General features: G+C 39.6%; 3 protein-coding genes across 3 annotated transcripts; 1 reads left to right on the forward strand and 2 right to left on the reverse strand.

The window, feature by feature from the left end:
* On the reverse strand, positions 1 to 12,208 carry NDUFS3 (NADH:ubiquinone oxidoreductase core subunit S3). The gene is made up of 7 exons (XM_034417567.3): positions 12,056 to 12,208; positions 11,136 to 11,201; positions 8,463 to 8,560; positions 7,138 to 7,287; positions 2,802 to 2,927; positions 1,248 to 1,367; positions 1 to 255 (listed from the first exon to the last, which is right to left on the reverse strand). The coding sequence occupies exons 1-7, from the start codon at positions 12,096 to 12,098 to the stop codon at positions 82 to 84; spliced, it is 777 nt and encodes a 258-aa protein (XP_034273458.1). The 5' UTR covers positions 12,099 to 12,208; the 3' UTR covers positions 1 to 81.
* Positions 12,182 to 19,228, forward strand: KBTBD4 (kelch repeat and BTB domain containing 4). Its single transcript, XM_034417550.3, has 4 exons — positions 12,182 to 12,458; positions 14,001 to 14,645; positions 17,097 to 17,203; positions 17,722 to 19,228. Exons 1-4 carry the CDS (start codon positions 12,440 to 12,442, stop codon positions 18,580 to 18,582), a joined length of 1,632 nt encoding a protein of 543 aa, XP_034273441.1. The 5' UTR covers positions 12,182 to 12,439; the 3' UTR covers positions 18,583 to 19,228.
* PTPMT1 (protein tyrosine phosphatase mitochondrial 1) lies at positions 19,196 to 26,182 on the reverse strand. The gene is made up of 4 exons (XM_034417566.3): positions 26,012 to 26,182; positions 21,178 to 21,258; positions 19,886 to 20,077; positions 19,196 to 19,669 (listed from the first exon to the last, which is right to left on the reverse strand). Exons 1-4 carry the CDS (start codon positions 26,180 to 26,182, stop codon positions 19,427 to 19,429), a joined length of 687 nt encoding a protein of 228 aa, XP_034273457.2. The 3' UTR covers positions 19,196 to 19,426.
* Positions 26,183 to 26,262: the final 80 nt, after the last annotated feature.

The raw sequence follows: 26,262 nt of genomic DNA on the forward strand, positions 1-26,262 counted from the left end.
CCGAGTTTTATTTCTTTTTATTATATATAAATACATAATTGGGCAGAGGGATTGCAAATGTACCCATCCCCTCCCACCTTCTCACTGTTGTTTCCCATCTCCTTTCTTCTCCCCTGGTTCTATCTTCAAGGTTTGGGGAGGCTGGCGATAGGCAGGGAAAGCCTCCCAAGGACTGTTCAGATCAAATTTGCGGAACTCCTGAGACAATTCCAATGGCTCTGCGACCACTCGCTTCACCTCATCATCATACCTGACCTAATAATGGAGAAATAATGTTAAAATGAAGGGTGAAGACTATCTAGGGTGGCTATAAGAGGCATTTGGATTTTTTGCAAGTCATTTTTCCCCTTGATATATACAAGTGGATTGTTATTCAATACTAAAATGTCATCTTTGCCAATAAAACCTCCCTTTTCTCTGTCTTTTGGGGATGCTACTCCAGACTTTCATGCTCAGTCTTCGGCTTCACATCCCCACCAATGAATGAATTGTCATTTGTAGCCTCAATCTAGAAGTGGAGTATGACTAGCATTTGTGCAAGCCCATAGAAGATCTGGTTGTGCAAGGCTGTTTGTCTTGAAACTATTTCCTAATTGGCAAATCACAACTGTATATTTTCAGTAGTTAACCAGCTACCAGACAACAATGACAAAAGAAGACTTATCATCCCCTTTGTATATCTGTGAGCTTCCTAAATGCATCTGGGTGGCCTCTGCAATGCAGGACCAGATGGGCTCTGCTTTGTTTATGTTTGTTATTATGATTGAATAGGTACTGTAGAGGAGACCAGAAGACAGGAGGTCAGTGTACTGTTCAGGAAGATAAAGGAAGCTGGTTTGCTCAAAGCCGCTTTGGGAAATTATTTCATCCTTGCATTTTATACCTTAAATTTGCCTGCAAAATATTTGTTATATGGGTGATGACAGATTCTAAATACAGGGATGGCATTTTTTCCCTCAGATCAGTTTGCTGGCTCTGCTTTTGAATGGAGAATCGGTGCGGGAAGAGGGAATCTCTGGTGATGCAAATATTGTTGCTACCATTCAGCCGCCTCCAACCCAGATGGACAATGAGGGATGACAGATTTCCCCACTCCTGGATTAGCCCGTTCTTGCTTGCTCTCCTGTCTACCTCACAAGAGAATTCCACGGGAAGCCCAGTTTTCTATTCCTCAAAATCAAAAAAGTCACATTATGGATGCTCAGTCTGTTGTGAAATGACTTTGTAAATCATTATCTTATTCATACCTCCACATATCCAGAAAGAGGAAAATCTTTCCTGAAAGGATGACCTTCAAAACCGTAATCTGTAAGGATTCGCCTCAGATCTGGATGGTTGGCAAAGAATACTCCAAACATATCCCAGACCTAGAAAAACAGAAATTGGGTAAGTGAACAGCTCAGGATGTTGACTTTACAGACGCTACCTGATTAGCCTGATTTGGATGATTTTCCAAGCATGGAATATTAGCTATTAATTACTAGGAATGTAGGCAGCTGATAGAAACAACTGGAACTTAAATTAACAAATGCTTGAGATCTACGAAACTATCAGTTGTTTTATTTATTTATCAAATTTATATAGCTGTCCCATCTCACCAGAAGTTACTCTGAGCAACAGAACCACTGTTTCACCATTTGTCGAAGTAAATCACCAGGGGTAAGCACAAAATGAGGAAAACATTTTGTTTTGAAACTGGAACAAACCAGATCATCCAGTTTGGCAAAAATAAAATCCAGAAAATATATTACCTGTTATAGGTTTCAGATGAAACAAAATCTAGATAGCTTGCATAGGCCAAGGCTGGTGGATGCTACTCCCTTCACTCCGCAACTCCTGACATAATATATTCCACTGACCTGCCTCCCTCCCATCTTCCCAACAGCTTGTATGTCTTCTTTGCCCTCAATTGATGCTGCCAGGATCCCAGCAAGGTGTGCCCTACCAGCCTACTTTCCCCTATTTTCCTTCTTTTCTCTGAGACACTGATGTCCTTGATTTTTTTCCCCCTATCCTCCACTATGCCAATATTTCTGCCTGGAACAGAGTATCCCCATTTTGTTCCATTCATATAAATCTTGATCCCCAAACCAATAAACACAAATCCTGCACATCTGGAAAGATTTAAATGAAGAGTCATCAAATATGGCCCATCACAACTCATCTTGGCATGCCATTCACCTATGATGCTATACTTTCCTTTTGCAACACTAACAGAGATTGGCTCTGTAACAGAGATTGGCTCTGTGAAAAAGATGGTGCTTATTTGAATTACTCAATTTGCTTTTGGGTCGAGTCAACATAAAACTTTTTTCCCCATTTGGTAAACTCTTTATTCACCCTAAATCTTACCATTAAGATAACAGCTGTTCGTCAAAAGAGAGAAAAAGCGATTTGGATAATCAAAGTTCTCCTCTGTATTTATATGAAGATTTTAAGATTGCATTTCTAATATACAGTACAATCAGCATCTTTGAGAAAGTATTCCACAGTATAGAAGCACTAGTACATTCCTTGAAATAAGAATATTAGCATGCATGGCAAAAAAATGGAAGGAATGAACATTTATCACTTCCTAAAAGATTTACAAGTAATCTAGACTGCAAGTGTCAGAATGGCTGACCTGCAAATATTACTGTAAGCTGTTCAAAGTTCCTGTGAATGAGTTGGGCAACAATATACATTTTCTTGCATAAATGAATGAAAGAATGAACGAATATTCTCAAATGGGTTAATAAACAGCAATGGGAAAGAAACCAATTCCTTACTAGATTCCCAGGATTATCATCCCTAATGCTTACCTCTCTTTCATACCAATTTGCCCCTTCAAATAATGGTATTATAGACTCAATTGGTGTCAGTTCATCAGTATATGTTTTCACACGAATTCGGGAATTATAGTGTAGAGATAAGAAATTGTAGACAATCTATGACAAAAAAAAGTAAAAATATTGAAGTGAACAGATTTTAGACACTGTAAAAAGAAGAAAGAATTGAAACTATGGATTAAAAGATGCTTGCTTAGCAAACTCATGAGTTAACAAAATCAAAATTGGAATGACAAGGTGCAGCAAAAAAATAAATAAATAAAAAGTCAGGGGTAAAGGATAAATCTCAACAGGAATAACATCTGTGCAAATAAGTCCAGTGCAGATCAATATTAAATTATTTTTCAGAGACATTTAACAGACACGGTTAAATTGAACAGTGCTCCACCTGTAAAATCGTTATGAGTTGTTTTAAATTATCCTCCAAACCTGGAGTAATTGTCCAGGCTTCACAACAGGTTCACACAGAAAACTCACACAAGATTAGATCAAAAACGTTTGAATCTGGAAGTTTAGAGGAAATTCTAGATAGCTATACAGACACACCCATAGAGAAACAGACACACATATCCATATGTACGCGTGACAACACAAGGATCAAATTCTGCCCCGATTCCTCTGCGAGCAAATTAACTTTGGGCTGATCTTTTCTTGATTCTGAAGCAAACTGTCATCTAATCTTTATTTACAAGCAACTTTATTTGGCTGAGAATCAAGAGTTCTTGTTTCACTAATTTCCACTTTGACAGTAACAGTCTGATATACCCATATCCAAAATGGGAGGGAAGATAGATCTTACTTTTTCTGATATAAGTGTTTTACAAAATGTTGTTTTGTAGTGATCTGACTGGCTTTTTTTTTTTTTTTTTAAGTTTAGCTGAAAAAAATCCTCTGGATACTGTAGAAGAAACATGGTTTCACAGAACTCCACTTATCTTGATAATGCCAGACTTTAGCCTTGTTGTTTTAATATTTAACATTCATTTTCCATTTTTTACTTTTTACTTTTCACTTTCATAATAATCTAAGATTTTTTAGCTAACAAAGTGATGTCATTTGCATATATTTCCAATTGTTAACATTTTCAACTGTAACTTTAATTGCAACCATCAACTCTTTCAACCCTGTCACTCTTATATTCACTACATAAAATTAAACGTTATGGAAACAATACTCATTCTTGGCTCATCCTCTTTCCTATTCTGAACTATTCTGTTTCTTTATAATATGAAATTGAATTCTTATTATAAATATTTGGGGTTCTGGCAACTACTAAGCTTAATACATTCCACATTCTGGCATGATCTACATCAGGGGCATGGCCAGCTCGACGTCACTTGTGTCAGAGGTGCCTGTGGTGGCCCGAGCATTCTGCCAGCGAAAATGGGCTCCTGATTTCCGTTTTCAACTGTGACAGCCTCCCGCAACCTCTGCCAGCGAAAACAGACCTCTGGAGGGCCACCCGTGGCCCTCCAGAGCTCCGTTTTCGCTGGCAGAGGCACTATGGGCTGGTCCTTTGCTGTTTCAAGGGTGGCCCTATGGGCCAAATCTAAGCATCCTGCAGGCCGGATCTGGCCCCCGGGCCTTGAGTTTGACACCTGATCTATATTCTACACAAATACTTTGTTGTAGTCATCAAAACAAATACCTCTTCTTCTCCTTTCATTTCTTCCTCTCTCTCCGCTCCATCTTGTATTAGCAATCCGATTGCATGTCCTGCTGTCTTTTTTGAAACCTACCGGCATTTATTCAGGAACCTTGTTTATGTAGCAAATTTGTATTTGGTAATTTTCTTTCATTTGCCTCTCCCTTCTTTCGTACAAGTACATATGTCAATACTTCTCTTTCTTTTTCTTCCTTCCTTCCTTCCTTCCTTCCTTCCTTCCTTCCTTCCTTCCTTCCTCTCTCTCTCTCTCTCTCTGTCTTCCTCTCTTTCTCTCTGTTCCCTCTTTGCTTTTTCTTTCTCAAAGTAACTATCTTCCCCCAACTTATTTCGTGTTGTTTCTGCTGGAAGGGGAGGGTTATATATTTTTGAGTGTGTGCTTTTGAGTGTGACAGAGATCATCTGCATAGTAAGAGGATAAAATAACCAGTAAAGGAATATTGCTGTATGAGTTATTGTCTGTCTGTTCTCTAAACTCCTGATCTTCAACTCTGTAAACTATTTTTATGACTTTATATCCCTTCCCGTGAACCCTGGCTTTTCCTCACAAATGGACTGCATGTAAAGTCCGGCCATCACAGTTGTTCGCTCTCTCCAATAGTAAAAAAAAATAGATTGTTTTGCATAGGCTATAATAGAAACAAACTGACCGTGAAGGGGGGAGCCACTTCAAAACAAAGGCAGACTGTATAACCAAATATTTAATATAAGAAATAAACAAATTTAAAATAAGCTAGCAGAATATTTTAAATTGTCTGCTAGCAGCGATCATTCACATGCTATATCCAGGGAATGAAGTTTTTAACAGGCAAGGAAAACACTATTGCCTCCCCTACCCTAACACTGAAGATAAATTAAATTGTTTAATTGTTTAAGCATCTATCTCTTCAACTCTCTTTCTCTTTACCTAGAGTACTTTGCAATGGCTTCTTAGAAACTTATTTTCGCTTGCAATATTTTCAAAGGAAAAGAGAAAGCAGTCCAGTTCAGCTGAAGAAGCAGCAAGGGAAACTCATTGATTTGATCTGAAGGTGAAGATCATCAAAGCGTATGATCCCAGAAAGAATGTGGATATTATAGCACAAGAAGAACTCGCCCATTCCACCATCTTCACAGTTTTGATGGATAGGAAAAAGATCAAAAAGGCGATGAAAAGATCACTAGGAACCAGGAGCAGTTATAAAACAGCAAAAAATGCCCGTGTTATATTTTGAATCAAAGATCAGATACAAAAGAGGATGCCGATTAGCCTTCTTCCCATTCTGGCTAAGATACACAGCATTCTCAAAACACTGAAAGAATGAGCAGAGCAGATGAGGACTCTACCCAAACATTCCCCAGCAGTCATGGTTGTTTTGAATGGATTCAGTGAAGATTTAATTTCCACAGCGCATACACACACATCAGGTGAACTGCACCTCTCTAAGAGGCTTGTGCACCTTCCCTGAGCTTCACTGTATCTCCCACATACCACCCTCATGCACCTTTCCCAATACTCACTGTACCTCTTTTATACACTCATGCACCTCCCTCACACCCCTCTGTGCACCGTTGAATCTTCTCCTTGCACTAGTGGTGGGATTCAAACTTTTTTTACTACCGGTTCTGTGGATGTGGCTTGGTAGGTGTGGCAGGGAAGTATACTGTAAAAGCTCCATTCCCACCCCACTCCAGGGAAAGGTTACTGCAAAGTCCCCATTTCCTCCTGATCAGCTGGGACTCGGGATGCAGAGAATAGATGGGGGCAGGACCAGTCAGAGGTGGTATTTACCGGTTCTCCGAACTACTTAAAATTTCCGCTACCGGTTCTCCAGAACTGGTCAGAACCTGCTGAATACCACCTCTGCCTAGCACCCTTGAATCTCATACATTGCCTTGCACTTTTGAATCCCAAATGGCTGTCATATTCATTTAAGAAAATGTACACAAGCAAATCATTACAGAGAAGCTAATGCTTTTTTTCAGCTATAGTAAAATAAAGCTTCTTATAATACCTTCTTGTGGGGAGGGAGAAACAGCCTTCCCAAGACAATTTTAAACAACTAAGGAACTTTCTTGCAAATTTTACAAAATAAATGTAATAAATCCAGGAGCCTGGATAGCTCAGCAGACTAATGCATTGTAATTTAACTCCAGCTGTCTGCAATTAGTAAATTCTAATCTTGCCAGGCTCAAGGTTGACTCAGCCTTCCATCCTTTCTAAGGTAGGTAAATTGAGGACCCAGTTTGTGGGGGCAATAAACTGACTTTGTAAAAAAAATATACAAAAGTATGAAGGCTATTGCTTAACGCATTGTAAGCCGCCCTGAGTCTCCGGAGAAGGGCGGCATATAAATCAAATTTAAAAAAAATTTTTTTTTACTTCGTATGGTTCATAATGTTAAATATAAGAAACATTTCTGCCTTGGTAACAATTTCCATCTACAGAAGGTGAAGAAAACACCTTTGTCCCAAAACTTCCTGATAGGACACCTGGAAGTCAGGAAACATGAAGCTAGGTGGATCCTAAATATGTGAATATACAAGAAGAATACTTTCACATTTTCTGACCAGACAAGCTAACCCTAACACTTTAACCTTAGTAGCCTTTGTGTTAAACTTATCATAGAATTCTACAGGCAGTACATATTAAAATGTAGAGCTTACTTCGAAACGGTATTGCCGACTTGGAATATCGACTGCTGTTAGGTCAATTATGTTTCTGAACTGGGCATTTGTGTGCTCTTTCAAAAAAGCTATCACAGGAAGGATTCCATCTGGATGAATTAAAATTTCCAGCTCACTGAAACATGTTATCTGGTAGAGAAAGAAAAAGTTAAAGGGATTAGCTTCTTATGAAAACTGCAATGCTAAGCAGGCTCATTTAGTGCTAATTTTTTATTTCAGTCATTGACTAGCAAAATTTACAATCTTAAAATTAAAACCACCATTATGCCAATAATTTAATCTACCTGGTATAAAAATAACTAGGGTTTCAAGTGTTAGCATATATATGTGTGTCTGTAAAATAACATTTTTTTTTTAAAAAAAAGTAAATTTAGCAACTAACTGCAGCAATAATTGTTATTGGCCATTTTAGGTGGAATTTATACATAATATAACAACTTTCTTACTTTTTAAGAGACAAAGAATTATTTTGATCATCTGATAGTGTAAATAAAAATAATAGAAAGACTTGGAAATTTAGTTAAGAGGGATACCCAACTGGTGATAAATGTCCCTGTAAATGGCAATAAAGAAGAACATAGGCTATAGTTTCTATCTCACTGTGCTGCAAGGACAATATTCAAAATAAATTCTTTATATTCCTCTTTACAAAACAGATGTGGGAAAGCGTCAAAACAGACTAAAGCCCTCCTAAATTTATGGGTGCTATTTGGTATAAATATGAAGTGATTGGGACTAAAATTTGATTAATTATACATATATCCTATGGGAAGGCAGCAGTTTCTACTTCCACCTTCTAAAATCCTCTATCTCAAGGCTAGTTTAGCTTCATCTAGCCCTCATAGTAAAATAGCATTACTGGAAAACCATGATAGCTTTTTGTCTTTTTTGTTACTTTTTCCCAGGAGGATCTGAAATTATCTGTCAGCTTTAGGTGGCCAATCCAACAAGAGTTCTGGAGTAATTTCAACAATTAAGTAAAAATATTTAATCCAGGACTGGATTGATTCCTGCTTCCCACTGAAGTGCCACTTTAGCTGCTCATTACTATGGTACTCATTTAAATACTACTTAATACATTTATTTATGAAAAGGCAGGATATAAGCATAAGGATATTATGATAAAAGCAATGATATAAACAAAGATAAAAGTGGTTGGATTGTGAGAACTGAAAATAATTTAAATTTAGGTTGCATAATTGGAGCAGAAAAAAATTTGTTGTGCCTTTCTAGGTACTCTTTAGCATACATTCCAAAGTGAGCTGGCATTTCCTAATTTAAGACAAATAATTGGCAGAACTCACCTGGACTTGTTGAACATATTTAGGCAGAATTTCAGCAACATATTCTCCAAAGGCAGACAGCTGTTTCTGTGTTATTTCATCCTTGGGTCTAATTGTGGCTAAAAATAAAGTTCAGAATGGTAAGTTAAGAAAATAATAGTTTTGTGTTTTGCTCTTTTTTTATTAATTAAAAAAAACAATAAAAAATAAAATTAACAAGCTATGAAAATAATAGCTGGGGTCAAAACCTGGCTCACATAAAGCAACTAAATCACTTTGAAAGTACAACATAATTGTATGTGCATGCATTTAAGCAATAATACAGTATATACTGGACCCCTTTGATACTCGATGTGTGACCCTGAGTGAAAGGAGAACCAGAGCTTTGCCCACTACAGTACTTTTCAAAGGCAAGACAAAGGAAAGGCAGGCCCAGTGGAAATTACAGTATGACACTGAAATATTTTCAGAGAAACCCATCCATATGGACTTATTATTATTTATCTCTTCCTATTAGGCTAGCATGCATGGTATGTTTGAGTTATAGTCAGTGAATAGAAACAAATTGGTTTACTGGGTCATAGGCTTCTGATTGAGTTTTTTCCCAGTCACCACTCAGGGACACTTCAACTTGCTGTGAACGTTTCCTTACAAGGGCACCAGTTGGTAAATATGTGGCTGGGCGTGGGGGGGAGACATCTCATAGATTTGGTAGCAGGGTGGATAAAAATCAATGATTTTTTTAAAAAAATCAAAAAAATCGGATTTTTTTTATTTAAATCGGATTTTTTTATTTAAATCAGATTTTTTTATTTTTATTGAATTTATTTTAATAAAAAACTTTTGGGGTAAAAATCTATCGTAAGATAGTTTTCTATTTAAGATACATAAATAATTTAGTTTATTCAGCATGAAATGGAGCTTAGTTATGTAGCACAAGACTGTATATTCTGCAACACTGAGACTATCGGTGAGTCAGGTCAAAGGAGTAGCAGAGATGACAGTTGCTCTTTAAAAATTATGATTTAAATCGAGTTGATTTAAATCAAGTCTTTTTACTAGTGATTTAAATCATGATTTAAATCGACTCGATTTAAATCAAATCCACCCTGTTTGGTAGTGATTGCAGTTTACATGTGTAGGGAGGGGGTGATGGTATCAGTAATCTTTTACCATGGCTAGTATGTTACTATAGAACTAAAGCAAGTGTAAAATTATTCCAACTATGCTTGAACCAAGAGGCTCAGATGAAGTAAGGATTTTATTTTCACCAAATGGACTGATGCCTAAAACATTCAGCTTTCCACAAAGGGAATGTACTATTTGGGAAGATAACTGTTGTCATCCTCAATGAGACAAGTTTAAAAGGGTTTTTACTGTAAATGTTTCAACATTTGTAAATGGGTAACAAAAGACACATTTATTTATAGTACTTGAACACTGTCACAATCTGCTAACTCTGGGCAGTTTACAATAACGTGATTTAAAACAACAATTTAAAACAAAAAATCCACATACACCAAATGTGGGCTTTACAGAAGACTGACAATACAATTGACAATACAACAGTTCAGGTGTATTATAAGAGTAAGGAGATCCATGCCATCAGAGGCAGGCAACGGCAGAGAAAGCCTGCCTCCAAGTCCAAGTTCCCTCTACTTATTGCAGAGATGAACCCTGAGAGGTTTTTCAAATGATGTTTGAGCAGAAGTAATCATTTTGAAGGAAAAATAGAATCTCATCAATAACTTGATGTACTACCGTGTAAAACATCACAATTCTGAATTCAGTTCAGAAATTTATAATGAGTACATCAGCCAAAGAACAAGTTACATTGCAAAAAAAGTTAATATGTTTATCAGCAGCTAGACTGACGCAAACTATGTACTTTTTTCATCATCTTTAAGGACAGCTCCATATGGAGTACATTGCAGTAATCTAACCACAGGTCACTGGGACCACTGCTCTTTAGTGCAGATAAAGTTGCGCCAGATGCACCTATACAAAGGCTACATTAGTCAGAGCCTTCACCCACTGTGCTACCAGCTACTCTAAGTCCAGAAGGAGAGTGCAATCTCATCCAGAAATCTCACTGAAACAAAACTAGAACCAATATGTTTCAATAACTCCTTTGGCCTAGAGTTTAATCTGAGCATGTTTTATCCCACGCCCCAATCTTTTATTGCCTGCAGAAACCAGTTCAAGATATTTTAAACATTTTTTAAAAAGCAATTAACAATATTAAAAAGAACTGCTAAAAAGACAATTAATTATTTTTTTGGATGAGATATTCCAGACACAAAAACCACTAAAACACTCCTAAAATTTTTAAACTTGGCCACAAATTATGACATGCCTTACATGTAACAAAGTCTTGCAATAATTGAAAGTCAAATATACTAACATGAAGGAACTAGTGGTTCCATTCTAGGATGTCCATATATTGTTGGATTACAAATTCCACAATCCCTAGCAAAAATAAAAGGAATTATAATCCAGCAATATCTTAACATTTATAATTAGGGAAACACTGCAGTGTTAAGCAGGAATTTAAGCAGGAATTAGATACAATATTTTGGAATTTCTCTAGCCACTCACAAAATCAATGTTCTAGATGCACTGAAATAGACTGCTGACCTACCTAAACTGTCCATATGGAAAATGCTGCTTGAGTATTAAGTAAATCAGACTTACGCTTAGTTTCAGCAGAAGATTTTCCTTCAAACCGGGTCTGCAATAGGACTGCAGGGCGCCCAGCAGCTACAAAATTGAAAAAAAGTCTATAAAATTATATATTATTCTTTATGTTAATAAACAAATTATGCAACGATCATCACAATTGGAAGTGGACCAAAGCTAATGTTCCATTGGATGTTCAACAGGAAATCCCTGAAAAGATAATGCTACTGAAAAGATTTCAGAACTACTATTAACTAAACAACTATTGCTTCATAGTTTAGAGATTCATACACAAAAATGTTATGTTTAAATATTATTCTCATCTAAGGAGCAAAGACTACATATGTGGGATTTAAATGAATTTTCTCGTAGATATTTCTACGGAGATATGCTTTAAAATACTAGGCAGCTTTTAATACTGTTCATTCCGGAAAACTGAATAAAATCACACTGCTCCAAAGTAAGTTTTCATTTTAGTATGATAACAACACTGAAGCGTAATTTGCACGTTTATTTGGGATAGATTATATTCCAAATTGTGTTAGATTAAAACAGTGGACAAATATAAGTTTAGGAACCCCAGAGCAAAAGAAATCGACAGAACAAGGAAGAGACCACCACGGTTAAGTTCATGTTCATAATAGAAAGAAGTGTTTGTTCTCACTACGGTGTATACAGTAACTGTCCATGGCTCCATCTTTTCAGAATCACGGGAATTGTAGTTTTGGTGAGGGAGTTATAAAGACTGTTACAGTTCCCTAATCTCCTTAGCGGACTACATTACCCGGCAACCCGTGGGAAGAAAAAAAAAGACATGTCCTCCAGAAATAATCGATGCCCTTCTACCAACAGTACTAATAACCAACATTGCCCCACCAGCAAAGAGAAACTTCACCCAATTCTCCCATTAGAGTCAGGCAATTAAGCAAGATCACCTCTCAGCCCGACCCGGGCTAGCCCTCGAACTGCCGCAAGCATCCCACCGTCTCAGAAGCCCAATTCACAGTCCAGATTTTTCAAGGACTTCAATACCGATCCATCGTGCGCTTGCGCAGCGTTGCGGCTCCTCCGATTGGCCCGACGGAGAGGAAGTCTCGAGACCAACGCCGTAGAGGCGCTTCCACCGCAGAAAGCCAATCACGCGCCCGACGGTCAAAAAAAAAAAAAAAAAAAAATGATCCGGAAATGAAAGTCGCGCGCGGCTCGGACGATCACCGAGAGCTGGCTTCCGGGAATGCTCATCTCGAAATCGGGAAGCGCAGCAGCTCCTCCTGTTGTACCTCACGACCGATCCCTCCGTGGGGTCCCGAGACGGCGGAATGAAGGGGGGAATCGCAAGTAAGAACTGCCGTTGGCCGAAGCCGGGGCGGTTTCTTGCCTGTTGAGTGGGCGGGAAGGTTCGGTAGCCGTCCGCAGGTGGGGCGGGAGGGTGGGCGGCGCGGTGGGAATTCTGCCAAGTGGTGGCAATGTCGGTGCGGTTGTGGAAGGCGGCCGTTAGGCAGCCCTTGAAGAAAGCGCCGCTGAAGAAAGTCCCGCGAGACTGGGCTCGATCCAAGCTTTCTGCTCGCTGCTCAGGAAAGATCCCTCAGCCCAGCATGATTTCATGGCCTTGGTTGTCGTTGGTTTACGTGTTAATACACACAACACCCCCCCCACCCCCCCAAAGAACTAAAGTAGTCAACTCCTGCTATCCTATTAAGCCCATTTTGGAGATCACGAGTTCTTAGGTCTTACTTCTAAGAGAGACTGTATCGGATTGGATAGTTTCTAATCCGCCAATACTTTATTATCCTCTTATTCCTTTTTCTTCTTCTTAGAAATAACCTGTTGCTTCATGGTCTGCTTCGTTCAGTGTAAGAAAAAAAAAAGGGAATGCTTTTAAAACCTAACTGCATTTTAGGTTACTCCAAACCAATCATAGCCTCCATAGTTTGAGTACTATATAATATTAAGATGTTTGCTTAACACATCGAAGTATGCTTCAGTGCATTTGCATCATACATTGAGCGGCAAAGCACCCAACCATGTTTTTAGCCCACGGTGGATATGGTTTAATATGTTTAGTTGTAATTATATTTGGCAGATTGCAAACTAGCACCTTAAAAACAGAATTTATTCCAAGGCTGTTTATGTCAGTAGATTTTGGCATATACAACTATGCATAAAACAGTCAGCATTCATTGGGCTTGATTTTGTACTGAATTTTATATACTGAAAATGTAACTGGTAATCTCTCTGTGATAGAATTATGAAAGAAACACAAAATTTCCTGCCAATTACATGAATTTACTGAAGACACTTGTCTGAGTATATTTCTCATGAACTCATAAATATTATAGCTAAGTTCTATTTTTTGTTCTGGTATTTACTTATGTTCTATTTGTTTTTTTTAGTACACACATTGAAGTATATTTAACATATACTTCATAAAATATGGTACTTGGTGATTATCTACTACCAAATATAAGGTAAAAGTTCCCCCGCAAGTGCGTGCTAGTCATTTTCCGGCTCTAGGGGCGGTGCTCATCTCCGTTTCTAAGCCGCTGTCCGAAGACATCTCTGTGGTCATGTGGCCGGCATGACTAAACGCTGAACGTGCACGGAGCGCTGTTACCTTCACTATTGAACATACCTGATGTCTTTTGAGATACCTGGTTTATTTTTTGAGATCTTATAAATAAAATGTATTATGTACTGTGTAAAAAATTGATTCCTACTGCAGTTGTAAGAAATTGCAGAAATCATTATCCAATAATTAACTCTTACACAGTAAGATACATTTTCCATTTTCCAAATTGTATTTTAAGTAAACTTAACATTAGATTGCTTTACTTAAGGCACAAAATACCAGAAGAATTCCCCATGTCTATTGCATTTCAGATTACTGGAGGTCAAATCACAGCAACAACATGGATTCACTGGAAGAGACAGGTGGTTCCTCAACGGGGGATACTGGAAATTCCTCAAATGAGGAAAACTACTTTATGAATTATACCTTCACTGATCGTTCACATTCCAGCCGTGTGGCCCAAGGAATTATGAAGTTGTGCCTTGAAGATGAGCTCTTTGCTGATGTTACCATTTCCGTAGACGGCAAAGAATTCCAACTGCACCGCCTAGTCCTTTCAGCTCAAAGCTGTTTTTTCCGTTCTATGTTCACTTCCAACCTTAAGGAGGCACACAACCGTGTTATTGAGTTACAAGATGTTAGTGAGAGTGTCTTTCAACTTGTGGTAGACTATATTTACCATGGAACTGTGAAATTAAGGGCAGACTATTTGCAGGAGACTTATGAAGCAGCAGATATGTATCAGCTAACTGCTCTTTTTGAGGAGTGTTCTCGTTTCTTGGCTCGAACAGTGCAAGTGAAAAACTGTTTGCAGATTATGTGGTTGGCTGATCAGCATAGCGATGTAGACCTCTATACAGCAGCCAAACATTGTGCTAAATCGTACTTAGCGCAGCTTCAGGAAACAGAGGAGTTTCAGCACCTTCCTCTTCGTTTCCTGACAGACATTGTCTCAGGTAAGTCAGTTACTAAGATCTATGATGGTAATGATGGCTTTCTAACTCATTTTTAATATATTTATTACTCTGATTCATGGCCTAATTCAGATTCAAGCTCCGTTTTGGGATAGATAAAGATTTGTTTAAACTGACATGTCAGTACAGGGTCAGGAGAAATACCTCCATGTTGTTTCTCCTGAACCTTTTTTCAGCTTTCAATGCAATCAACAACTGTGTCTTCTGCAATATTGCTGTGGATGAGACTTGGAAAAATTGATTAGGTTCACACATTGCACATAGTCATATTTGGGGGATACTGCAATATGTGACACCAGTGATTGTGGTTTTGTATAAAGTGTAAACTGGGCAACTGTTTCGTCAATAAAGTATGATTTTAAAAATGCCAACTTTGCACAACATTTAGACTGTATGTATGGAGATTCTTAAATATAGAGGTGCATTTTATAATAGATGAGGTAGAATTTTTCTTGGAAAAGTAAACTGTACATTACAGTTTTGACTCTGGCTATTCAGTTTTGACAGTGGAGCTATGAATGGTGTACTAGATAATCCTTTTTGTAAAGAAGACAGATATTGTTGTGTTTATACATTGTCTAATTGCCCTGCAATTGGATAAGTCAAATCCTGTATAGAATATACTTTGAACCTTTATTGTTCAGCAGTTCACTGCTCAGAATGATTATAGAGACTAGTGTTGAGAATAAAGTCCATTAGAAAAACAAGTATATTGCTCCCTTATTATTTCCAGGTCCAGTTCAAAAGGGTTTTGCAGAAGCAGATCATCTGGATCTATTTCAGTTGGGTTTTAGGACAGGTTATATTACTGAGATTATGTTGATTATGCTGGCAAGACTGAGAGGTGGGTGGTGTATCAGTCAGAACCCTCCATCTCTCAGTGGCTCTCGGTAACTAGAACCAGGATAAGCATGGGCATGCTATATGCTAGTGATATTTTTACATGAACCCCAATTGTATTTTTAAAATTTTTATTTGTCTTGTTTCAGAATGGTGTCTATTTAGAGCAGAGTTCTAGTGATGAGATGAATAGTCATATAAATCTGTTTATTAACTAAATAAAGATGCTGCTATGACATTTATACCAGTAACCTTATACTATTTAGGGTTCTGTTTAAACCTATCCATACATTAAGACCATTATAGAGGCCTCCTGTCACTTGTAATCTAAGAAACTGAATTTCAATGAAAGGTTTTTCCAAAACTATCCGTGAAGATTGGAACTACCTGCTATGTGGGAGGTTCATTTTGCCTTTTCATTGGCTTAAGTAAAATTTTATGTAACTTTCCATGTGTCCTTTTTTGGACATGAATGCTGAACATTGTTTTACCTTTGTCAATATCCTACTGTGTAATTCTTTTTTAATATTGGTTTGTTATTAATAGAAGAGAGTATGTATAGCTCGCTACAAGTGATGAGGAGCACTTTATAGCTTTCTGAGTTTAGTGTTTGCTTGCAGACATTTCATATCCAATTAGGTAACATCATTGGTGCAAATAAGTGTGGGGTTTGCTCCCTGTTTATATACAGTAGCTTACTCTGCCACTTTTAGCAGAGATGTGGGCAAATCCCACAATTATTTGCATTGATGTTATTTAGCTGAGTAATGAAACGTCTGCAAAGAAACAACCACGCTCAGAGAGCAACAAGTAATCCATTTTTCTTTTTGTTGTATTTTATTTTTATTATAAAATTTATTATGTGAAATATCACTATAAACATGGCATATAAGCATTTGTAATGAAATATTATATGTAAAATTTAATAGCAGGGGCATTAGAAGTTGCCAAAAGCATTATAAAGTACATGAAAACTAATTTTACCCTTAATTATATGTAGCTTATTTATAGTGAATATACAGCATTTAAAGTTTTCCTTATATCTAGACTAGTGACTCTCTTCTTAAACTACAGTCTTTTTAATAGTGCTGGCTTTTACAGCCATTGATTTTCTTTGTTGTAATTCGATCAGCCAAACAACGTAAGACTTTTCCACAATAGTTGCCTATACTGATGATTAAGAAGCCAAGTCTGGGACTTCATCTAACAATGGACCTCATTACAATAACATTACAACACATTGCACTGTATTACATTGAAAGTGCATATTCATAATCATTAATTCTATGAACTGCAACAAAAAATATTAAAGTCTGAGAATATCCACTGAAAATAAAAAACTGGTATTTGAACAAGAGTGCAAGAACAAGAGGAAGGTAATGTGCTTCTTTAGCCAGTGTTGAGTCACATTTCCCAGGTGAGTCAGACATTCATTGGGTGGTCTTGGGAAATAGAGCACATTCTTGAGTTTTGTAGGATAGGAACTATAGTATTCAAAGGCAGTTTAAATGGATGGAAAAGGATCTGAGGAGATTACTTGTTCTGGCCATTTTTACAAGAGTGTGTGTTTGGTTTACCTCTGCTATCATTCAGATGGGGTCCCGTGCTCTCAGAATCCTACAGCTGCAATAGAAACCTGGATTGGCTTCAATAAAGAAGAGCGGGCAGGTTTCTTAGAGTTACTGCAATCAAGCTTAAAGGTAGAGTTACGTGCTCCCCATATTGTATCTGCCCATCCCATAAAATTTGAGTTCAGACTGTGTCCCCTTCCTTACTCAGGAATTGCCAACTGCAGAAGTGCATTAGATTGCTTTTTCCCTTCTTTTGGAATTATATTCACTGAAACCCCACCATTTCCTTTCAGCTTTTAAATAGTTGGTTCTTCCAAAGAGATTGGAACAATATGGTTAATCCCTCTAAAGTGTGAAAAATATTTTAAACTTGATTATGTATTTCCAGCCCTAGATACATGATTTTATTTATTTGTATCCCGCCTTTTATTAGTTTTACAAATAAGGTGGCAACATATCCAATACACCTTCCTCTTATTTTCTCCATAGCAACCCTGTGAGGTGAGTTGGGCTGAGAGAGGCCCAAGGTGACCCAGCTGGCTTTCATAGCTAAGGCGGGACTTGTACTCATGGTCTTTTGCTTTCTAGCCTAACACTTTTGACTAATGTATGCAAGGCTAACAAAAGTTCCCTTTCTTCCTTATTAGGAAATTGGAGAGAATGTTCATATCTATCTGATTGGAAAGGAATCCTCTCGTACACATTCCCTTGCTGTCTCCTTGCACTGTGCTGATGACGACTCCATTAGTGTTAGCGGTCAGAACAGTTTATGCCACCAGATCACTGCAGCCTGCAAGCACGGCAGTGATCTCTATGTCGTTGGAGGATCCATTCCACGGCGCATGTGGAAGTGCAACAACACTACAATAGACTGGGAATGGTGTGCTCCCCTGCCCCGAGACAGGCTTCAACATACTCTGGTTTCTGTACTCAACAAGGATGCAATCTATTCATTGGGCGGCAAAACATTGCAAGACATCCTCTCTAATGCCATCATATACTACAAAGTGAAAGACAATGTGTGGACAGAAACAAGTCAGTTGGAAGTAGCAGTGTCTGGGGCTGCAGGCGTGAATCTCAATGGTGTCATTTACTTGTTGGGTGGTGAAGAGAACGACGCTGATTTTTTTACTAAACCCTCTCGGCTGATTCAGTGCTATGACACTAAAACAGAGAAGTGTTATGTGAAACCTTATGTGTTACCCTTTGCAGGGTGCATGCATGCTGCTGTGTACAAGGACCTGGTGTTCATAGTAGCACAGGGAGATTCTCTTTTGTGCTATAATCCTCTGCTGGATAGCTTCACTCGGCTCTGCTTGGCAGACGCTTGGAGTTCAGTCCCATCCCCTTGGAAAATTGCCAGTTGCAATGGTAACATTTACATCTTCCGAGACTGTTACAAAAAGGGAGATGCCAGCACTTTCAAACTCAATCCAGCCACCTCTGTGGTATCTGTCACCCGTGGCCTCAAAGTGCTACTTACAAATTTGCAGTTTGTGTTGGCTTGAAAGCCAGAATATTTCAGGGCCAGGACAATGGAAACATCACATTCCGTAGGTCAGAGAGATGCGTAGATCCTTATAGCTGTTTTCTTGAGGCTGATCATAGTATTTTAGAGAGGTTTCCTAATTTTCACAAGTATCAACATCTTAGCTGTACACTTATTTTCACTAGCACTTAATTAGTGAATCTGGGTTATGGCTGAATTATTGTTAGCATTGCTTCTCCTACTGGTCATCTTCTTGCCTCCCAAAGTCAAGGCCTGAACCCATTTCTAGCAGCAGTCCTAAGTAGCCAAACTCTACTAGTCTCTACTAAGCCATCTAGAGCTAGGGCACATGCTGTGAATTTTACAATTTTTCAAATGTATCTCTCCAATAAGTGATTTCCTATAAAGTCCTTCTAATTATAACTGCAAAAGACAACTTTTGAGGTAGAATTATTTTAAGTACTGGTAATACATATTTGAGATTTCTTGTTTTTCTAGGTCAAGAAGGGGTTGCTGTTAATACATTTCCACCTGATATGAATAGCAAAATTACCCTTGACATCATTGAACTGAATCATTATCCCAATATTAGGTGTCAATCCCACTTATACATACTGTAAGAACTCTGGATACAAATCTCAATAAAGGCCTTTACTGGAACAGCACTATGATTTCATAATATTTTATATCGGAGAGAAAAGTATTGTCAACAAGTCTAAAGCATCTATTCTAAAGTAATCAAACATAGAGATGGTATAAAAGGCAAAGCATGCTCACCTGTTGATTGCAAAGCAGGCAGTAATTAAAACTCTTATTCTACAAGAATAGAAACACTGATTGATAACTTGCTCCTAAACAATAAATTAGGAACCAGATGTTTTCAGAGGAGAATCCTGAATATCTTCCAGTGACTTTCTGTCTCTTTGCTTATTCTGTGGTAGTTGGTGTTTTGTATCTGTTGGCTTCTGCTGTGACTGTGCAGGATTTTCATCAGTTACAGCCTTATGAAAATCCTCTAATAACTCCAGCTGTTTACGACGAACAATGATATGAGGACGAATCTTAGCAATGACTTCAATTGCTTCCTGAGGAGTCCAGTGATGGACCTATAAGAGGTCACAAAATCCAAATATAATTTCTATTTATTGTTAAACTACAGCAGTATATTCCAGCATTATAATTGGGAAGCACCTAGGAAGATAAAGTTCTGTGAGTCCCTTCCATTTAAGTCCCATTTTTTTCTTTCACATCTTGAACAGTTTATTCTTAATCAGTTATTTTGCCATTCCATTTTTGACCTGTTCATCAAAAAATATTCTTACCTGAATTAAATAAGCAGCAACCATGGTGGCACTGCGACAGCGTCCAGCTTTGCAGTGCACATAGACACTGTTTCCACATTCACGATGTTTCAATACAAACTTGACACCTTTCTGGAGATTTTCTAGTGAAGGGATTCCAGTCAAGTCCACAGTGCTAAGACGCATTTGTTCTACACCCATTGCCTTCCATTCCTGTAATTAACCCCAAAATGAGAATTAGATTTAAGGAGAAACTGTAAGGGAGCTATTGGGTAGATTGCAGGAAAAGATATTGTACACTGCCCAGTCACTTCGAGATGGGTGGCCATATAAATTTAATTAAATAAACATTCATCTAGAATAGCACATGACTACTGTGTTTCCCTGAAAATAAAACCCTGTCTTATATTTTTTTGAACCCTGAAATAAGTACTTGGCCTTATTGCCATGCGCTCAAAAGCCCGATTGGGCTGATTATCAGGGGATGTCTTATTTTGGGGGAAATGGTATTTCAACATAATTAAAAGATCATTGAAGACAACTTCAAAAAGAGGCTAATAAGGCTAGAACATTAGATGATACTATGAAGTAATTAATAGAGGTAAGTACAATATTATAAATTAAGGCAGCAATCAGATCAAGTACTTTAATAAGCAGAAAGTTTTGGATCAGTGAAAGTCCTGCCTAATCCTACATGTGTCACATGGCAATCAACCAGATGAATTGGGAACCTAACAGCAGTGAACATGGGGTCATTGCTGCTCCTAAATATGGTATTTTAAGGGATACTGCCTTTCACTGAGAAGGCACTATAAAGCTAGCAAGAGTGCTTAAAGCCATGCATCTAATAGCTGTGTATTCCATAGTTAAATGTGTTGCATAAAGATGTATTTTCTTTAACTGGTATTTTCAGTGAATAAGGGTGGACAAAAGAAAATTCTACACCATGCATGATTTTGTACGATCCTATCGTGCTTTTTAAGCAAAAAAAAAAAAGCAAAAAAAAAAAAGAAGGCCTGCGGTTTTAATTCTTTGTAGAAAATCTTGTGTAGTGTCAATTTGTTCTTTTGTGCACCTTTTAACCTCATAATGGTGTATGTAAAATTGAGGGCATCTCCTAGCACTTGATTGCATTCAGCACATCAAACTTAATTGGCCTGCTTGGATAAATCCTTTTGATTTTCCTATCCCAAATTATTTGTTCCTTACAAATCTCTACTAGAAAAAACTCTGTACTTGGGTTTGTACTCTGTTAAACTAATTGTTAGTTGCATCCTCTTAGTGATATACTGGTGATGATGAGCAGAACTTACCTCTGGAGAGCAGCATAGGAAGCGAGTCTCATACTCTTCATTCATAGTGAGTACTCCTCTGATATTCTCTTGTTCTATCAACTGCAAGAAGAATCAATTTACAACATGTTCTAAATGTGCTTTAGTTTATATCCAACTTGCACTCTCCATATGTAATGATAACAGTTCTGAGAATTCTTAATTAATCTCTAAACTGACTAGGAAGTTGGCAAGTTGTAGCCAACAATCTGTAAGGTATCAGAGAATATCATCTCTTTTATTGGTCATGTTCTACAATAAAAAAAAATAAGTTCAGGCTCTGGTGATTACATGGATACATCCATGCATATTTTTTACTATAGTATTGAAGTGGTTTACAATTGATTTTTTCTTGAATTGTTGTTCATTTTTCCAGTTTATTCTACACCTTGGAATTCCTTAACAACTTCCTGTCCAAATACTAACCAAATCCAATTCAACTATGCCCTGATTCCCAGTTCAGATAACTATTACTATTCACTTAAGACTTCTTTTTCCCTACGGCTATAAAAACAAATGAAATAGGCGATAGGAGGTCAGGAAGTTTTCTTTTAAAAGTACAGAGAGTCCTCAGCTTGCGACCACAATTGAACCCAAAATTTTTGTTGCTAAGTGAGAAATTTGTTAAGTGAGTTTTGCCCCATTTTACTACTTTTCTTGCCATGTTTATTAAATGAATCACTGCAGTTGTTAAATTAGTAACACGGTTGTTAAGTGAACCTAGCTTCCCCATTGACTTTGCTTGTCAGAAAATCACAAAAAGTGATCATATGACCCTGGGATATTGCAATCGTCATAAATGTGATTCATTTGTCAAGCATCTGAATGCAAATCATGTGATCATGGGGATGCTGCAATGGTTGTAAGTGTGAAAAATGGTCACAAGTCACTTTTTTCAATGCCGTTGTAACTTTGAACGGTCACTAAATGAACTGTTGTAAGTTGAGGACTACCTGTATGCTTTTGGTGAGGCATTTTTTTTTCAATAACTAACAAGCAATTGAGATGACTAAGGTCAATAAATCAGTTCCATTATATTTGAACATCTCCAAGATGATATCTTATATTTATTTATTTGTTTTATTTATTTATTTGTTTTAATTTGTATACCACCCTTCTCCAGCAGGACTCAGGGCGGTGAACAGCCAGAATAAAACAGAACATACAAAATTTAAAAACAGTTTAAAAATAATTAAATATTTTTGGCCGCAATTTAAAACAACCCAATTAAAATCATTTAAATTTAACCAAAACAGTGGGATCAAGCCAGCCCGGCTAGGTGAAATAAATACGTTTTCAGGGCCCGACGAAAAGTCCGGAGGTCTGGTATTGTCCGTATCTCTGGGGGGAGGTTGTTCCAGAGGGCGGGCGCCACCACAGAGAAGGCTCTCCCCCTGGGGGTCGCCAGCCGACACTGTCTGGCGGACAGTGCGAGCGTACTGGCCGGTGGGAGGCTATTGGTGGCAGAAGGCGGTCTCGTAAATACCCTGGCCCTAAGCCATGGAGCACTTTAAAGGTGGTCACCAACACCTTGAAGCGCACCCGGAAGACCACCGGGAGCCAGTGCAGCTCGCGTAGGAGAGGTGTCACATGGGAGCGCCCCGTCGCTCCCATAATCCCCCGCGCAGCCGCATTCTGGACCAGCTGGAGGCTCCGGGTGCACCCCAGGCGGAGCCCTATGTAGAGAGCATTGCAGTAGTCCAGGTGGGAAATGACGAGTGCCTGAGTGACTGTGCGTAGGGAGTCCCGATCTAGAAAGGGACACAACTGCCGTATCAGGCAAACCTGATAAAAAGCCCCCCTGGCCACGGCCGTCTCATGCTCTTCTAAAGACAGCCGTGCATCCAGGAGGACGCCCAAGTTGCGAGCCCTCTCCGTGGGGGCCAATGATTCGCCCCCAATAACCAGCGATGGCGCCAGCTGGCTATATCGGGACGCTTCCATATGACATGGAAGAATATCTACAGCTAGAATTAGACTGCTCAGAAGGAATCTTTGTCTTGGTGTCCTTCACTTTAGAGCAGGGGTGTCAAACTCGATTTCATTGAGGGCCACATTAGGGTTATGTTTGTCCTCGGAGGGCCAAAGGTGGTGGTGGGGCGTGGCCAGGGTGGGTATGGCCATGGTGGGCATGACCATTGTGTGTTTGACATAGGCAGGCTCAAGATGTATTTTTTCCCTTTGCATTCAAGAGCTATTCCAGACAAAGGGAGATTTCCTTTCTGGCACAAATAACATGTAGAGTCCCCAGCTGCTATGGGGCTTGACTCTTTTGTATAGGAGCAGAGCATAAATGAACTGACAATTTATCCAGATGTCTCTAAAAACTGCCTGTTCAACAGTCTATCAATCTTTGTTACTACCTCTGACACAGCCATAGAGGAGGACTTAATATTAGTAATAATTTACAAAATTGATATACCACCCAATCAATGATCCTGGGTGGCTCACAATAAAAAAAATTAAAATTAAATCTATCACAGGTAAAAGTTTAAGATAAAAGATGACAAACTCAGTGATTCGAGGGGGCTCACTTTCTCTCATCAAAGACCTGGGTTAAAAGCCAGATGTTTTTGGCTCTTCTGAACAACAGCCATCCAGTTCTAATTGGCAGATGCTGCTAAAGACAAGGTGAAGAAGGTACTGCCTCCTACAGCACTCTGCCAGTCAAAACGGGCCGCGGAAATTGATGTATCTTCTAATGAGCTTCTATTTAGAAAATGATTTGAAAAATGATATAGACACCTTGCTGTATTGGGGCCTAGTCAGTTTTGGCACAACTGTATTTGTCATTATGTCAGTAGTTCAAAGCTTAGCATCAGGTCCTCCTTATCTGGATTTAGAAGCTAAGCAGGGTTAAGTCTGGTTAATGTTTGGGTGGAAATATGGGGGGGGGGGAAATAATCCAATCATGGAGGGTACCTAGTTCTGGTTGGCAGATGCTGCTAAAGAGAAGGTGAAGAAGGTTCTGCCTCCTGCAGTACTCTTTCAGCCAAAATGGGTTATGCGGGGCCCTTGCGCCCCCACCGCAGCCCGTTTTGGCTGGCAGAGGCACTGTGAGCCGGTCCTTTGATATTTCCAGGCTGGCCCCACGGGCCAGATCTAAGCAGCCCACAGTCCGAATGCGGCCCACGGTCCTTGAGTTTGACACCCCTGCTTTAGAGGAAAGAACAAAAACCAAGTTGTAGTTTAATACCCCCATTCTGCACAGCCTAGCCCAGGGGTCAGCAACCCATGGCTCTGGGGCCACATGTGGCTCTTTCATCTCTCTGCTGCGGCTCCCTGTGACTGGTCAGCTCCACAATTGATAGGGCTTTCGGTTAGGACAGGCAGAGGAAAAAGGTCGCCGTGCTAGGAGGAGACCCTATGGTGGGGGAACAGGAGTTTTGGTCAGCTCCAGAATTGAACGGGGGCTTCCAGTTAGGACCTTTGTGGCCCTTTGAGTGTTTAAGGTGCCAGCCTAGCCCAAAGTAATGCATTAATATACAGGTAATCCTCGATTTACGACCACAATTGAGCCCAAAATTTATGTTGCTGTTTTGAGAAATTTGTTAAGTGAGGCTTGCCCCATTTTACAACCTTTCTTGCCACATTTATTAGGTGAATCACTGCAGTTCTTAAATTTAGTAACATGGTTGTTAAGTGAATCTGACTTCCCTATTGGCTTTGCTTGTCAGAAGGTCACAAAAGGGGATCACATGACCCTGGAACAATGCAACGTGTCATAAATGAGTCAGCATCTGAATTTTGATCACATGACCACGGGGATGCTGCACTGGTCGTGTGAAAAAAATGGTCCTAAGTCACTTTTTTCAGTGCTGTGTGCTGAATGGTCCCTAAATGAACTGTTGTAAGTCGAAGACTACCTGTACTGTACAGGAAAAAGCCTTTCAAATCAAATTCCTGACTGAACGCTCGTCACCTTATCTTGGCGTTATACAGCAGGGGTCCCCAACGCCCGATCTGTGGGCCAGCACTGGGCCGCGCAAACACGCTAAGCCCCATCCACGGGATGCAGGCAGCATGTGAAAACCATACCCTCTCCAGGTCTGCAGAAAAACCTCTCTCCAGGGAGAGAGATTTTCAAATATAACGGAACTGATTTACTGTTTTTAGTCATCTCATCTCAGTTTGCTTGTTAGTTATTGGGGGGGAAAAAGCCTCAGCAAAACCATCCAGGTAGCCCACAAAGAACTGGTTCCCGGTGGCCAAAAGGTTGGAGGTGGAGTAAACCAGTGGCTCTCAACCTGTAGCCCACGGACCCCTTTGGGGGGGCCGCGATGTCATCACAGCCCCCCCCAAAAAAAGGTTTGAAGAAATGTTATGATTTTAAATCTTGGGGATCCGTGGCCACAAAAGGTATTGAAAGGGGTCCGTGGTGAAGAAAAGGTTGAGACCCACCGGAGTAAACGATTTTTTTTTTTTATCCCTCCCTCCATTTGCGCCAATTCTCGTCCTTTTCCACCACCCGACTCGCAACAATCAGGGCGCCCCCAAAAGTTGTTCCCGTCTTCCAGAAACGAGCCGCCCTTGAGTCGACAGGAACTCGCCGCCAAATCCCCTCAGAACAAAACGCGACCGCCGGGCAGCCACGGATATTTCCGAACTGCAGAAAAGCGCCCGGCCGGACGATGCGGGCAGCAAAGGCTGGAGAAAAAAAACAAAACCTTCCTAAATATCTTCCAAGGCACCCGGGAAGCTTGCGGGGAAAGGATGCCTCCTTCTCCTCCTCTTCACATCCCGACCGGCTAAAGGAGGCGACTGAGGGGCCTCCGCGGGGCAGCCGCGGGATCCCGCAGACCCTCGTTTTCGTTACCTGGCGGCAGCGTCCCCTCAGCGGAAGGGCCCCCAAGACCACCGCGCGGTCGATGCGGTTGAACCACGACCGTTGCGAGCCGGGCAGCCCCGCCCGCACCAGCGTGTAGAAGAGGGTCGGGTAGTAAAAGAGGCGGGCAATCCCGGGGCCCAAAGCGGCGGAGATCACCATGGTCGGATCGGTCAGGGCTTCTTCCCAAGACCGTCGAGGCTGTCGTGAAAAGTCTTGCGGGAAGGGCGGGGGGGGGTGGC

Source organism: Pantherophis guttatus, chromosome 1 (genome assembly GCF_059756535.1).
Source record: "Pantherophis guttatus breed Tessera chromosome 1, ASM5975653v1, whole genome shotgun sequence".
In the NCBI taxonomy this organism is placed as follows: domain Eukaryota; kingdom Metazoa; phylum Chordata; class Lepidosauria; order Squamata; family Colubridae; genus Pantherophis; species Pantherophis guttatus.

What these genes read in the sequence shown, in the direction of transcription:
- NDUFS3 (XM_034417567.3), bottom strand. Translation starts at nt 12,098, where the DNA reads ATGCTTGCGGCAGTTCGAGGGCTAGCCCGGGTCGGGCTGAGAG. An exon ending in ATCTTCTGCTGAAACTAAGC is followed by an intron (nt 8,561 to 11,135) that starts GTAAGTCTGATT and finishes CTTTATTTTTAG; the next exon opens with CCACAATTAGACCCAAGGAT. An exon ending in CTCTTTCTGGATATGTGGAG is followed by an intron (nt 256 to 1,247) that starts GTATGAATAAGA and finishes CTCCATTATTAG; the next exon opens with GTCAGGTATGATGATGAGGT.
- KBTBD4 (XM_034417550.3), top strand. An exon ending in CCTGACAGACATTGTCTCAG is followed by an intron (nt 14,646 to 17,096) that starts GTAAGTCAGTTA and finishes GCTATCATTCAG; the next exon opens with ATGGGGTCCCGTGCTCTCAG. An exon ending in TACTGCAATCAAGCTTAAAG is followed by an intron (nt 17,204 to 17,721) that starts GTAGAGTTACGT and finishes CTTCCTTATTAG; the next exon opens with GAAATTGGAGAGAATGTTCA.
- PTPMT1 (XM_034417566.3), bottom strand. Translation starts at nt 26,182, where the DNA reads ATGGTGATCTCCGCCGCTTTGGGCCCCGGGATTGCCCGCCTCTTTTAC. An exon ending in TGAGGGGACGCTGCCGCCAG is followed by an intron (nt 21,259 to 26,011) that starts GTAACGAAAACG and finishes TTCTTCTTGCAG; the next exon opens with TTGATAGAACAAGAGAATAT. An exon ending in TTGCTGCTTATTTAATTCAG is followed by an intron (nt 19,670 to 19,885) that starts GTAAGAATATTT and finishes GACCTCTTATAG; the next exon opens with GTCCATCACTGGACTCCTCA.